The sequence below is a fragment of the Porites lutea genome, chromosome 3, assembly GCF_958299795.1.
Source record: "Porites lutea chromosome 3, jaPorLute2.1, whole genome shotgun sequence".
Classification (NCBI taxonomy): domain Eukaryota; kingdom Metazoa; phylum Cnidaria; class Anthozoa; order Scleractinia; family Poritidae; genus Porites; species Porites lutea.
In genome coordinates this window covers 31,855,166-31,871,621 of record NC_133203.1, presented here as the reverse complement: position 1 = coordinate 31,871,621, position 16,456 = coordinate 31,855,166, and the positions used below count along the sequence as shown (strand labels likewise).

Here is a 16,456-nt window from a genome sequence, read left to right as displayed (position 1 = left end):
GAAAAGAATGACACGTACCTTTTGAACAAGTTTGTGGTCTAAACTCTATCAAAGATAAGGGTGAAAATATTTGTTAACAAAAGCTGGACTGCTTCGTACAAAAAGCAGCTTTTGTTTTCTTCAGATCTGCGTAGTTTGTTTGTTTGCGCGGGCGGAGAGAGTTTGCAGCCGCGACAATTTTGCGCCAAAAACAGGGTGTCTTGCTTGGGTCCAGTCTTCCATCGTCCAATTGTTGAGTCATTGTTTTGCGTCGCTATCATTACATGGTATATTGATCGATCAAGGAGACAATGATCCACCGAAAAGATAAGGAAAAAAAAATCACTTCCAAAAAGTACATATTCTAGAACATTTTCAAAAATAATTATAAAACAGCAATTACAATGATTACCCGCCCGTGTTCGGTATTGTCGTATAAATATCTTTAAAACAGTATTCAAATACAGTTTTTCAATTTCCTTTCTTAATATCAGTTTCGACATAAGTGTTTGTAGACGTAATTCATTGCATATTTGCTCTCACCTTTCAAGACCATTCAAAAGTGTTGTAAAAGTGTAGCGGTCGTATTTGACTTCATTTTTGACTAGTATCAAAGGTGTGGTCACAGCCACTACACTTCTGACTTTATCTTTGACGTGCGTCAAAGGTAAAGTCAAAGTTACCAGCATATTTGACAACGACTTTGATAAGGGTTAAAGGAATAGCAAAGCATTGATTCATTTGACTTCATCTTTGACGCGCGTCAAAGGTGAAGTCAAAGCCAATACCATATTTGACTTAACTTTTGACGCTTGTCAAAAGTGCAGTAAATCCAATTTTTCGTCCCATGCAAGGCTTTGAAGATAAGATGCAATGTTGCTGGGGGAACAAATTGCCTGACCCGTTTGATAGCGACAGTACCAGAGGAATTTTTTTTAGCCAGCTTCTTGAAATGGCTGCCCCAAATAAGGTTTGCATCGATAAGTACACCCGAGAGATTTTGGGGTTTATACTGGTTTACGGCCGGGAGTACTATTGATGTTCAAAACGAGAGATGCAGCTAGGTGCTAAGCTTTTGTTTCGAGCCGATTAGCCTAAACTGAGTCTTAGTGTGAGGTAGTTTGCGATGCCATTTACTGATATTTTGCAAATCTTCATTCAATCAGGACTTAATGATGTACACATCTTTATCAGCGTATGATGCGCATTATATGTGGATAAGAGTTAGATAAGCAATTGTTAGGTCGTTTATGTGCAACAAAAGCAGTAAATGACCCATAAGGTTTACTTGAGGGATACCAGATTGGAGGGAGCAGGTTTTGGAAAGCGAACCACTAACAGAAGATATTTGAGTCCGATTTTCTAAATATGACTTAAACTAATTGTAAGCATTTTCTTTAATTCTGTAGGCTAAGACTGTAATACCGTGTAGAAATACTACAGCGTTAACGTTTCCACGATCAATACCAAAATCCCCAGCTACCGGTCCCCTCTAGTAAAGCAATGACTGTAGAATGGTTCGAACGAAATCCGCATTGACTTTGTGATAATGTCATGTTCTGTACGTGTATACCTGATCGTAAGTTATTCTTCTGCAGAAAATACAGAAACGGGACTGTAATCGTTCATAATTCATTCGAACTTACTTGCTTTAAAACTTCAGCACATTTCAAGTCATCTGGGAATATGCCTGCAGTTCTTGCAAATAGAACTACAAATCAAATCAGGGTCCACTGAACGCATCTGTCAAGTCGTCAGTAATGGTAACAGAAACACCGTTTCCACTCACGCCACATGTCATTTCGGTCTTGAAAATTTTCTAGTTTTCCTAGTTTTGAGAGGCAATGTCTGCGAAAACGGTTAAGATTTAGACTTACACATATGTAGGCACGTCTTTATCGGAGGCTCCAAGGAAAGTTATAACCACGGCTTGGACTTCCGTATCCTGGCAGACCTTCTAGCCATAAACGTTCTTGATCAATGAATCCCCTGCAATGACTAAAAGAGTTTCTTTGGTACTCATTGATCGGAGTTTGAATCTGAATATGACTGTTGAGGAGCGGCTTGAGATCGTCTTCTTCTTTCGAATGCGAAGCTTGTGTGATCTTCTCCTTTTTCACCTCGACCAGCTCCCAAGGGGAATCTTCTGAAGTTTCGCGTACATTTTGATTTCCTTTTTCTGTTGAATCTTGATTACAGGTTAAAGCATTCAAATCTTTCGCAAGTAATGTCTGTCAGTCTAAGTGAACCTCTTCTCAGCCACTGCGTCTTTGATTTGAGTTTGTTTTTTAGAGCCTCGTTCTCCCTTCCCAAAGCTTCGACTTGGCCAGTCTTGGCAGAGGGATCAGTCTACCGTTTAAACGATTCAAAATTTAATTTCAGAAGCTTAATGTCTTCGCAAACAGAATTAAGCTTAGCCCTGATCGATTTCGAATTTGGATTTTAATATACCGCCAGTTCCAGAAGCGAAACGTTCAACGGGAACGGTGAGTTCTGCTGGGTAAGAGATTAGGTTGGCCATTTCAGTTTCATTTGACGGACTTTCGATACTGAAATAATCTTCTTTGTTTACCTCAGCATCTAAAAATCTGGTTAATTGTTCCCTGATAATGTATTTGGTGTCTTGAGTAGGAAGAGCGGGTTCGGCAAACTTTCCCTTCTGTTCAGAAACCTTTAACTTGGAGCTCAAATCGACACGCCTGGTAGCCATGAGACCTTGCTCATCAATTGTGAAAAAGAAGAAAATGGAAGCGTCCAGCCTAATTTGATGATGGCAGAAAGTCATCTCAAATTCTTCAATTTCCGCTGGCAGAAAATGTTGCTGACGTTTTCATTGGTAGTTTCCTAGATTCGTTGACATCTATCCGAGCAACCCAAGGCATCATTGATGAAAATATTTTCTGCACAACATACCCCACCAGTTACGCCGCTCTGGAGCCATCGCGATGTTACAGTGTAGTTGTAGTTCTTCCAATAATAATAATAATAATAATAATAATAATAATAACAATAATAACAATAATTGTTATTATTATTATTATAATAATGATAACAATAATAATAATGATACTACTACTACTACAATTACTATTACTACTACTACTACTACTAATAATAATAATAATAATAATAATAATAATAATAATAACAATGACACTAAAAAGATTTCTGTTTACTCACGTAGTCAAAAGCCCAGCTAGGCCTATTTTTAGTGTTATTGAATTTGACCTCCAATCCAGTCACAGCTCCAACATCTTTGGAATCTATCCGAAAGTCGTCAACACTGAAAGTGGGAGATATATTCACACTTTGTTTTATAGCTGTTTTTAATATATAGTACATTATGGTATGGTAGAATGGTGTGTCATGGTAAGTGTACGGTATGGTATGGTATATTAAAGACTGCTTGCAGTCCGCCTTTTCTCTCAAAATCCGTCTAGTTCTTATCTCATCCAGCGCGATTGCAAACCAGGTTTACCCTAACCCTAACCCTAACCCCTAACCCTAACCCTAACCCAAATAATTTTATAGAATATTTACAAAGCTATCAAATTCTAATATTTATTTATTACAAATTTTATTTTATTATTTTTTATTATAATACAGTATACAGTGTATGTTGTAGGTACACTAGCTGCAATTTAAAACAAAAACAAGGTTCTAATTGTCTCCTTTCAATAAGAAGTAAGCGATTTTTGTTTATTCATATTGTGCCTGGTAATATTGTTGATTTCTGAAACTCACACTTCCGAAAGAAACTCAGACTATCTGAAAAAGTCACAATTGGACCTTCCTTCTACATAATTTTTTTTTCTTTACCTTCTTCTTTGCATGAATTTTTTTTCTACAAGCTTACTTTCCTAAATACAATAGGACATTTTATGTTTGTTTCCAAAATTTACTATGAACTCGCTTATTTGTACCTTTGTTAAAGTGTGTTTCGCATGACAACATGTATGGGGAGACCTAAAAAGTTTTGTTTCTTTTCCAAGATAGGTTTTGTTTTGTTTTTTAGTTTTGTTGTTTGTTTGTTTGTGTGTTTTCTATCAATTTGTAAGGTTTATTTTTGTATTTACACTGAACTTCCTTCTTTTCCTATTTTTAGTTTTGTTCTTGGTTTGTCCATTACACCACTGAAGATGTATGATACAATTTATTGAGTGAAAGAATGGAAGAATGAATGGCTGGGAGAATGGTTTAATGGCAGGATGAATGAATGGATGAATGAATGGATAGATAGAACTCAATTCATTCTCAAAACGGGTTGCCGGATACGTGACAATATATATATATATATATATATATATATATATATATATATATATATATATATATATATATATATATATATATATATATACACACCCGTTTTCAAAAAGGTTTTCATACAGAGAGATATATAGATAGATATATAATTTTGTTCTCTTGCACGTGCGCCCGTGTGTATTTTTCACTTGTTATTGTCCAACTTGTGAAAAACTCGGTTCAACGATAAATTTTTTCGTCGTCGGGTTTTTTGTTCCAATTTGACATGTCGTTTTGAGTTTTTTTTTTAGAAAAATACATGCGCCCTGCGATACAAATTTGCAATGGCGAATTATATGGCTGATTTTGGGAATGAGGAAAACATCCCGCGAAGCAGCCGATCCGCGAGTTATACGGCGTCACTAAATTGGTAGCCCAAATGCCATGGCATCTGTAGCAAGTGACAAAGCATTTTTATTGATAGAGTGTATTAAAAAATGCGCTGTCCAGGGGCGTGCTTAAGAGAAACTGTGGACTAACTTGAAAGCATTTGTGGCCGAGAGTTTATTCTGTCTTCAATGACACGTTGCCTTACAGGCCGTGATTTTACACGAAAAAAGGTGAGACATTAAGATACATGACTAGCTCATCATGGTTATGATAAAGTCTGCTTCTATGAACCTCGTCATCGTCTTAGTCCGTTTTAATCAACTGCTATAATATTGTTGCTCCTTCCCACATGTCCAATATGGACATCCACCGTCACATCTTCCTTCTCAGCGGTTTCGAAAACACATTTTTTCATTTCATCTGCGTTGTTTTAAAAATGAAAATCTTTGATGTTTTTCCCCTTATCCTGTAACGACAACAATTATATGATCTACAAGTGACCGAATTCCTCATTCTTCAATTTTCAAGAAAATGCGAATCAAGAGAATTGCAGACAGTGCTCGTGCATTATTTTTTTAACTGACAAATTGGAACAAAGAACCTGACGAAAAGAAAATTTATCGTTTAACCAAGTTTTTTCACAAGTTGGACAATAACAAGTGTAAATGTACACGGGCGCACGTGCAAGAAAACGAAAGTATATATCTATCTATATATCTCTTTGTATGAAAACCTTTTTGAAAACGGGTGTATATATATATATATATATATATATATATATATATATATATATATATATATATATATATATATATATATATACACATACATATCGATTTCTGTGGGGGCATGAACTTGCTAATTCGTTCCTTTTTCGTTTCGTTTCCAAATTCAAAGATGAAGTTGGACTGTACCGCGACGATGGTCTTGCGGTTTGCAAAGCCACTCCGAAAGAAATTGAAAAAACCAAGAAAGAAGTCTGCAATGTATTTAAATCAAAGAGCCTAAAGATTACAATCGATGCCAACAAAAAAATTGTTCACTTTCTTGATGTAACCTTCGACCTTACAGACGGAAGTTACAAGCCATACATGAAACCCAATAATAAACTCTCGTACGTCCACCAACAGAGCAACCACCCCCCGGCATTGCTAAAAAACATACCACTCAACATCAACAAAAGGCTAACTAACATCTCATCCAGCAAAGAATTTTTCGACGAATCAATTGCTCCTTACCAGCAAGCACTTAAAGAAAGTGGATATGATCACAAACTAACATACAACCCTGAGCCCACTCCGAGAACCAAAAGAAAGAGAAAAAGGGACATTACATGGTACAATCCTCCTTTCGATTCGAATGTTAAAACCAACCTTGGTAGAAAGTTCCTCCGCATCGTCGATAAATGCTTCCAGAAAAAACATCCACTCTACAAGATTTTCAACAGACATACTCTCAAGCTAAGCTACTCATGTATGCCAAATATGAAATCCATCATATCGTCACACAACAAACACGTTCTTTCCAATGCAAATGCCCCAACACCGCAACCCGACGCCTGCAATTGTAGAAAAAAAGTCTGATTGCCCATTAGAAGGAAAATGCCTTCAAACTAACGTCATCTATCAAGCCACAGTTACTACTGAGACAGCTACTGAAACCTACGTTGGACTAGCCACAAAATTTAAGGAACGTTACAGGAACCACAAAACATCCTTTCGACACTCGAAAAGAAGAAATGAAACAGAACTCTCCAAATATGTTTGGAACTTACAAAACGAAAATTAACCGTTTCAGATTAAATGGAAAATTCTTAAGAAATGTAAACCTTACAGCAACATTAACAAAAAATGTAGTCTTTGCCTGAATGAAAAGTTCATAATCATCTGTAAAAAAGAACTGTGTAGCCTCAACAGAAGAAACGAATTAGCAAGTTCATGCCCCCACAGAAATCGATATGTACTTGGAAACTTTAGAGTAACGTAGCTTCAAAGCCGCTTATATCACATTTTTTATAACGACAGATAATCCCTCTTATATAATGTTTTTGTTACCTAGCAACCCTTTCACCAGTTTCATATAACCTGAATATAACGCATCTACCATAGCAACCATTTAAATTTTCGCATTTAACTGCCAGCACTCCAATTCCAACAGTTCAGTCGTCAAAATTGCCTGATGAGTGTGGTCCTTGCACCATACGAAACAGTTCTGTAGCAATAAAACGATGATTACTCTTGAAACCTGAACTTCCGTGAAGTTATATATATATATATATATATATATATATATATATATATGAGCACATATGGATTTTAATACAGGTCTGTTTCGTAGACCAACAAAAAGTTGATCCACTCATCAGTTAAACTCCATACACACTGAAGCATCACAACGGTTAACACGGCAACATGATCGCGTGGCATATTTTTCCGGTTGTCATGACAGAGGCGTTATTCAAAAAGTACTAATTTATAAAAAACCTACGCGCGCTTATGATACAATAAACAAAATTTCAGGAATACTTGAGAATATATTTTCTTCGATGTCTACAATTTGATATGAGTTCGTTTCGTTTGTTCAGAGTGGCCATCTGTGGATTAGATAATATGAAAAACTTCTCAGTGATACATAGGTTACAGCGTTAAGTGGTATTAGAGTATGACTTGGCCTTTGCGATGATCTTCCACGAAATTGAATAGCCTTCCTTCTTTTCCTTTAGTTTCCACAAATGTTCTCTCAGCTCGGTGTCGTTCCGCCATTTCTCATGCTTAAAAGACATTTGGTGGTTGCGCCATCTTGTTTTGAAATCTGTTGCTGTAAGGCCGACGTACGTCTCAGTTGTTCCCGTTAAGCGTTGTGATGCTTCAGTGTGTATGGAGTTTAACTGATGAGTGGATCAACTTTTTGTTGGTCTACGAAACAGATCTGTATTGAAAATCCATATGTGCTCATATTGAGTAGTCTATTTACTGTTAAACCGCTCCTTAATTGTTGAGCACTGTTCTGGATCCAACGGTGAATTACCTGGATTTGTTTATATATATATATATATATATATATATATATATATATATATATATATATATATATATATATATATATATATATTGAAGATTAAGGATTTTATGAACTTGGAATACTTTGTAAAAAGCGAAACTGTTTATTCGATTTTCGTAGGATAAGAAGAATTCGTAGATATAAAACCTTCTACTTTGGAAGTATTGTTGTAGAGAAGGATAAGATATTATACTTACGCTCCTCGTTCAAAGTCATCTCGAGAAGGATTGTCCAAAAGTGTTGGTGCCGAGATGCCTGCTTCACCATGTATTATGATATAAACGTCTGCGTCGGTCCCAGCATTCGACACATTTGAGGTGGCAACCTTAATATAGTACACTGTCGACAAAAAAAAAAACAAAAACAAAACTACTGTCAATAGTAATTAAAAACTTTCATAAAGTTAAAGAAAAAAGAAGGAGAAGAAGAGGAAAGTTGATGAAAGGAGATTCGATCGTGCAATAGTTGAAATTTTATGATTGTTTGTTTATTTGTTTTTGTAAGCTTTGTTTCATGGCTGTACCGGTATGCAGTTCATTCTAGATGTTCCTAAGCTAGAATCAATGATAGGTCTTTAGCATACACATTTTATAATTCAGAAAAACAACTTCAAACTAAACGAATATAAACTGTGCGAGATGGAGCTTCCGTATAAAAACGTCCTGAAATGATCATGCTACTATAACGTATTAGATTGCATGTAATTGTATAGAAGAGTTCATAAAAACAAAGGAAGATATAAAATCAATGACCTCAAAGCAAAGAGCATGAGAGATCCTTCGTTATCGTAACGCCTAGGTCTTTGAAGCTCTTTACGTCTTTCAAAGGCTTATCTAACATATATTGCGTAATAGACTTATCGCGTGTATAAGTTATGCACATACGTTTGTCCGCATTAAACCGTAACTGCCAATTGCGTGCCCATTCCATTAGGTTGGAAAGATCTATCGGTAAAAGTTGAGGATCCTTAATAGGGTCGACTATTTGACGATAGATCTTTGTATCGTCAGCATAAAGTTTCACAGTTGATGAAACGCAATTGGTTATATCGTTGATATAGATAAAAAATAACAGTGGGCCGAGAATGGTCCCTTGTGGGGTACCAGAGGTAACACTTGACCAATTAGACCTAGTTCCCCTCAGAATCACGCGCTGCCTGCGCCCTGTCAGGAAGTAGCTGAGCCAAGCATTTAAGCGGCCGTCAATACCATTGCTTTTCAACTTCAGCAGGAGCCGCTTGTGAGGAACACTGTCGAATGCCTTGGCCAGGTCAAGAAAAACTACGTCAGTTGGGCGAGACAAATTACGTGATTTAGCCCAGTCACTTAACGATGATAACAGTTGTGTTACGGTGGGTCTTCCTTTCAGAAAGCCGAATTGGTTGTTATTTATCAGACCAGTTTCTTGCCAAAACTTATGCAACCTATCAAAAACATTTTTTTCGCCAATTTTACAAACGTACAATAGAAGTAAGAGAGATTGTGCGGTAATTTTGTCTGAGAGACTTAGAGCCCTTCTTATGTAATGGTGTGATATCAGCGCATTTCCTTTCATTAGGTAATAAACCAGTGGAGAATGATTTGTTTAATATATGCGCCAGTAAAGGTGCCAGTTCCGATGCACATTCTCTCAAAACGCAAGGGGCGATATTGTCACGCCAAGGGGACTTGTTAGGCTTGAGTTTCAAAAGGAGGCGTCTTACTTCATTAACACTACAATTGATATTTTCGAGTTTCTTGACAACAACGTAATCTGGGGTAGGAAAATTACCATAATCTTCGACGGTAAACACAGAGGAGAAGTCGGAGTCCATGCACTGGGCAATACAGAGGGCGTCTGTCTCAACAGCATTGTCGATTTTTAATGAAACGAGATTGTTAGTTCCTCTTCTCTTGGACTTAATAAAATTCCAGAAGGGTTTTGGGTTTTCATTTTCTTTCAGATAGGAAGCTAGTTGGTTAATGTATGCCCATTGAGCTGTGTTGCAGAGACTCTTAACAGAATTGTTCAGTCGTCGGTATTTTTCCCAAACGGCCGCTTTGTTACTTCTGCGAGCATGTTCGTACCAAGATCTTTTCTTTTTGCACAAGGCAATAAGTTCCTTGGTGATCCAGGGAGCAAATGCATTCGTCTACTGCAGTGGATAGTAGGTCTTTCCAACAAGCCTAGTTTTGATTAATGTTATCATCGAGGAAAACGCAGTCCTAGGGATTTTAAGATAATAAGGATCTCAGATGGTCCCAATCAGCTTTACCGTATCAATAAAACAGTTTCCGTTGAACTGGAGAGTGAGAAATTGATAGAATTGAGGTCTGAAAAAGGCTCTCCAATGGATAGGTCAGTTATAGAATCAGGTTAGGTAGTAATAAGGACTAGGTCCAAAATATTCGATTCTACCCTTCAGATGAGAAGCAAGGGTAGAAAGGACAGAGCGCGACAGATAACGTTCATTATGGGCACCACTACAATGGCGGACCGCAAGACTTTTGAGATGTTCCTTGCCTCGGTCCCATCAATGTTGAAGAGTTGAAAACGAGGGCTTACGCGACCTCCATCTTAGCCAGAAGCCGCTAAAAAATTGAAAAAAAGACAGGATCCCTGAGGATGGAAACATTCAGTTTCCATCTGCCAGGGCCACGAGGAAACAATTCAGGGATAGAGAAGACGAGAAAAACGGCATCGTGATCAGAGAAAGGACATGGAACAATAGAACAGGAAGACACAAGATGAAGGCAGATAGACGGGAAGCCAATAAGGTCGATCCGGGAGGACAAGGAACCATCGGGTTTCAGCCAGGTGTAAGCGCGAAGATCAGGATGGAGATGGCGCCAAACATCCAGAACACAAAACTCCTGGAAAAGTAACTCCAGTGAGACAAAGCTCTCACGGAAGGTGACAGCAGGATCAGAGCCCCGACAATCTTTGGCTCTTTCAAAAACAGCATTGAAGCCACCACATAGTATCATGGGAACAGATGGATCAGCAACGCCCAGACATGAGGTAAAGTCGTCGCGCTCAGGGTTCCGGTTAGGTGCATAGATAGATGCAATCCTGAACAGGGAATTTCTCCTGCTGAATTCGGTTATCAGAAAACGTCCTTCAAGTTCAACCCAGGAGTCGAAAAAAGAAAAGCTGAGGCGGTACAGAAGGACCTGGCCACGAGAGTGAGCAGTACCAGGGATCGTAACAGTGAGAAAACCAGAAGAGGAGAACCATCAATTGGCCTCGGCAACATCAGTGACATGAGTCTCTTGGAGAAGCACGAAATCACATGACAAGTGACTCAGCCACTGCAATAAACCAGCACTCTTAATGGGATCACAGATCCCTTTTAACACGTAGTGTTAAAAAAATTGACTGCAATTGTTGGGGGAGAGAACTACAGACCAAGCTCCGCAAGGGAAGCACTACGGAGAAAAACAGAACCTTTTGGTTTGCTAGAAACAACTTGCGGCAGAACGTGCTTGCCACTAATGGCCGCATCAGCACCAGCCATTACATCAACAGACTCCACCTCAGCAACATTTTCAACAACCGCAACATTAGGACTGATAGCATTAACCTCATTCTAGCCTCCACTACTTTCATTACTTTCATTAACAGTTATATCATTGACTTCATTTCATCTTTCAGTACTACTATTATTAATAACTTTATTTACCCTTTCAGTGCCATTTGCACTACTATTATTAATAATTTCATTTGATCTTTTAGTACTACTTGCACTAGTATTATCATTAATAACATGTAATCGTTCATTACTAATATTACGTACTGCAGTACTTTCATTATTTCTATCTAATTCAGCAGAATTGGCAAAAAGGGAGTTAAACTCTTGGGTGTTGGTAAAACAAATATTGAAAGTAGGGCTTGGAGCAGATGAGTCCTTGTCTTTCCCTACCCTTTTAGAGGCCCTTTGGTTGGACTACGCCTCAGAAGAATCACCACTGACAGGGACTAAGTCCTGCAGAATCGACTGACTCTGCAGTAGATTGAGCTTGTTATCTTTAAGAAGCTGAGAGTCAGAAGAATCACGAGAGACACTGGCCTCCGCAGACTGCGAAGATGAGGCCAGGGGCGGAAAAATCCGCAGAGTCTCCCGCTGAACCGTCATAGGTACAATTCCGAGCGAAGTGCCCGGTTTTCCCACACTTACTGCACTTGTCCTTGTTAGGGCAGTTTGCCGATCTGTGGCCCTGAACAGCACTAAGATTGCAAAGCAGAGGTTGACCACGATACCACAAAAGACACAAATACCTTGACTGCACCATAGGTCTCGAAAGCAACCTCCAAGGATCTGTCACCCTCCTCAAAAGAAAAATCGAAAACGTGCACGCGCATAATAAGGGGGCCGCCCCCTAAGATAGAGCACCAAAAACCGAAAAGATGCTTTGCCGAAAACGATTTAGCCGCCCGAAAGTGCTCCGGAGAGGCGAAGGTGACACGGAGGACCTCGTACGCAACCTGGACAGCCTTAACGTCAAGGCAAATGCATTTCGGAAACTTTCAACGATTCAGCAGTAAAGGTCTGACGTTAACAGAATCATTTAATATATAGTTATTTTACAATGGTGGGGAGTACTTAAGAGAATTCAGGGGTACAGGGTACAGTATCTCTGCCAGTCGATTTTCGTCTTCTTAACTGTGTACTACGATAAAATTTTCAAACACTGACTAGAACCCTCTTTGATAAGATTACGAGTTAGTTTCTTCATCGCCTTCGTTCACAGATAAACACAATTTAAAATGTTGAAGGCCAGAGTCAACATCCAAGTCCTCAAGGTTGACAGGCGTCTTATACCTTTATTTCAACCTTTTTTTCCGAGGTAAAGAGATTTAGACCTCCGAAATGAGCATTTTCTTTAAAAAATTTGGTCCGTATAGCAAGTTACGGACCGCAAATTGACCAAGCGCATGGCGAACACAGACTCAGCCATATAATAAGAGCTATTAGTATATACACACTCAGTGATCTTGGTGATTTAAGCAATCTGATTGGTTCGCTATCTCGGACTATTCGACAATATTCACCTCCTAGCGAGTGGATAATGTGTGAGCTCGGTTTTTTTCCCACTTTCTTAGAGAAAGATCTTTTAAAAGTCGACAAAGTCCTAGGGTTGACTTTTTTTTAGGCAAGAAAAGACTTCGAAGGATTCAAAACGGCGTTTTTCCATTTACTGTTGTTGAGTTTTGTGCTCGATGGATTGTTTACAACTCCCGTTTATTCGCCTAGAAGAGGCCGTTTTGTGAACTCAGCGTTTCCTAACAAGAAAAATTTGGCCCGAAAACAAAGTTTATTTATGACAAACAAATATGAAAGCTAATGTTTGCAGAAATTCTACGTTTCAAGTATACACGAGAAATAATGCTACATGAAGACGACGTCTTACCTCGAGGAACCGAATCGCCATTTTTTGTCGGCACTTCATGCGAAGAACGACACAACAAACCTTTTCGGCTATAAACTTGGCAAGTCAACAGAAAACATCAAAGCTCTTCTTTTCTTCTCAGGTAATGAAACAATTCAAACTTTTAGCGGTTCCATTTAAGCCATTACGCTGTTGTTTGCGAAGTGATAAGCTTGTGAATTGCCATGTTTGAAAATTCTACAAAAATCTAGCTAAATATAGTTTTAAACTGTCGCGTGTCTAGCTGACCTGTCTGTCAATCAAATCGTACTTTTGAATGGTTTCCTCTCTGATTTTGTTGAGATCACTTCGTGTGTATATACTAAAACAATTATTCTTTTCAATCTCGATGAATAGTGGCTTTAGGAATATTTACCTCGCCACTTCGGGGCCACTATTCACCTCGATTTCAAAGTATAATTGTTAATTATACCATGCTCTCCATATATGGTCGATGTACGCGTCAGTTTAAACTTGGAAGCTAGCTGAGACTTTTTTCGCGAAGGATAGAACAGCGCCCGAAGCAGATTGTTTTAATTCATTTCTTAGAATACTAGAAATGCAATTTCATCGAAAGAAGAAAGACAACAACAAACAAAAAAGCCACAAGAGCTTGTTTGAAATTTTGTCGAAAAACACATGAGAATACATGGAACTAAAGTACCTTGAACAGCTACGAAAGAAGACAGGTGTTGTTTCTTGATCGCGAAGCCATTCGCCGATCGAGTCACTCGGCGATAGATAACTGCGGCTTGTTAATCCGACATCAAGAATATAAATCACAAGTAACCAGCCACAAATACAGGCTATGCAGCCATTCACTAGAGCAATCAAGGCGGCAGTATAGCTTCTTTTCTCGTTCAGCAAAGCCAGCGTGTGGCTTCAAACAACTTCATAACAAGCGACCGAGGTAATAGTTTTTCTCCGTTGTTCTTACTTTTGTAACTGCACCGATTATCCAAATTCACGGTAATTTCGACGGCTGTCACTTAAAAATTCTTTTCCTTCAAATTATCTGCAAGGTTTTTTTAGCTGTCCTGCTGTGTAAAATCCTAGAATCCCGATGAGTTTTTAAAAAATTAATGTTCATTGCTGCAATGTTTTTCATTCATGCAGTCCAGGCCAGGCGAGTCCGTTCGCGCGTTGACAGTTTTGATAGACGTGTGACATGTGAATAGCGGAAGTCCCTTGTCTTTTCCGGTTTGTTCTAGTAGGGAAGATTCAACGAGTTTTTGCGGGCGTTTTTAATAAAACAATTATTCCACTCGCGCTTGATGGATATGAGATGATTATAGCCAACTCGGCGCTACGCGCCTCGTTGGCTATCTATCATCTCATATCCAACGCGCCCTCGTGGAATAATTGTTAATTAGCCGAGTTTTTGGTCCGTACTGTAAATTACGGACCGAGTATTTTTCCATCGATTTAAGGCCCCGGCGCGAAGCGATGGAAAAAAACGAGGATCCGTAATTTACAGTACGGACCGAAAAAACGAGGCTAATAAGATGTTTATTATATGGCTTCTTCCTGTTTTGGGGAACCGGAAACAAGTGCAGGACGCACGATTTGAGAGTCATTTGACAGGCGTCAAAAACGAAAGTTTTTATTGGCGCACGAAAACAATAGCACATAACAAAGGCTTTCCGAGAAAATAAAAACAAATTCGCCATGTTGAAAAAGAGTATTCAGTCAAAACTAAGAGCACTTTAAGTTTTAGCTCTTTAATGTAACGCTGGAGTATTTTGGAATCCGGGCTCTGTGTTTGTCTCGAAGTCGTTTCCATCTTTTCTCCGATTGTTCTTGTAAAAAAAAAACACTGCAAAAGGCAAAGAAGCTTTTCAAGGTAAGGTTGTTGTCATTGTCGCTCGGTGATTGTTTTTGGGAAAACCTCTTTCTGTCAGGGGGGGGGGGGGGGGGCGGAGGGGGGATACTACAGGTAGGATGAAAAAGTTTGAGAGCCAAGAGAGCACTGGGTATAGGAAGCGGGATGTTCTGACCCTCCCCCTTCGTCCCCCACCCCCCTACCACGTATCCATTACATAATATATCTACTTTACAAACTCGTCCAGCATTTAATAGCTGCTAAGACATGATACTAACCAACTACACGGACTTCATGGACTTCACCAACTACAACAACTACAGTATCTATAGTAACTACACCAACAACACCAACCATGAGAAAGCATTATTTGTCGGCACAAAAACTATCTGATATTCTCAGTTTTCCCATGACGTCGCCAAAATTCAAACTAAGAAACTGTTGATTCCTCTGTGTTTCTACTTTCATGAGGTATTACGAGCGACTTTCTGTAAATACCACAGACAGGTGTGCAAGGTGAAAAAATCAAAATCACTTGTTACAATTTCAAAAGATTTCAATCCGAATTTTTAATATTTTTTTTCAAAATTACCCTTTAAATCAATATTATCGCGACTTTCAATTTTACCATCTTTCAACGGCGGAAATCTCTTACTGGTACATGGCTTTCATTAGAAAAATAGTATTCCAGAGAAAGAGCAATGCTTCCCATATCAATCTGTGAAATAAAATTTTTGGGCAATTCAAACTACGAGTTTTTACAACTGAAAACATTTACGGTACTCGCGTGATTTACGACCTTTGAACTTGCAGTTATATTGATGAATACAAGCGAGAACTTAAACAGCATTTGGAACTATGGCGCAAATTCGCCTCTTTTCCGCCAGCTAAAACACCAAAAACGATTTTAGATTTCACAGTAGTATTTTTTCAAACGGAAAAGCTTTTATTGTGCGAAAGTGAAAGGGGGGGGGGGGGGGGATGGAGCAAAGGGGACCGTAGCTCTAAGCATACCGCCTGCGTTTTAGCTGTGCGTTTGCCTTGGAGATAAATTTCGCCTATAGTTTTAAGCAAATCTTTAAAGAAGATTGCAAGCCCGTATATTTGCGTTCGTCTGGAACGCTGGAGCAGTGAAACCAAAGATCGTGCCCCTTGTACCTTGAAAAAGAACCCGCTTTTATGAGGAGAAAGAAAAGGAAAAAGAAAAAGGAAAGAAAAAATGAAGGAAAGGCCGCTCGCACTAACTAAAATCTATTTTTTCTTGCATTGCTATTGAAAATCTGAAAAAAAAAAAAAAAAAAAAAAAAAAAAAAACGTTTTCCATTCGTAGCCCTCGGCGCGGTACCAGGTGAATATATCATGTTCCAGGTAAATAACCCCTGCATAAGTGTAGGATATGGCTCTTGGTAGGATGTAAGACACACTTGAGGAAACGCTTATAAGCATAACATGAGATTCCCAGGCACAAAAAAATAATATTTGGCACTGCCAATGTTGCCTCCCCCCCAAAATTGATAGTCATCGGACTTTCTCCTATATTGTTCGAAAGTAT

General features: G+C 38.7%; 1 protein-coding gene across 1 annotated transcript in view; it reads right to left on the bottom strand.

The window, feature by feature from the left end:
- Nucleotides 1-11,788, bottom strand: part of LOC140932161 (lipoxygenase homology domain-containing protein 1-like) — a 28,144-nt gene extending 16,356 nt beyond the window's left edge. Inside the window, exons 1-3 of the mRNA XM_073381805.1 lie at nt 11,620-11,788; nt 7,872-8,013; nt 3,160-3,262 (exon numbers count right to left, since the gene is read on the bottom strand). Of these exons, the coding sequence (XP_073237906.1) occupies nt 3,160-3,262; nt 7,872-8,013; nt 11,620-11,788 (414 nt within the window). The remainder of the gene's footprint in view (nt 1-3,159; nt 3,263-7,871; nt 8,014-11,619) is intronic.
- Nucleotides 11,789-16,456: the final 4,668 nt, after the last annotated feature.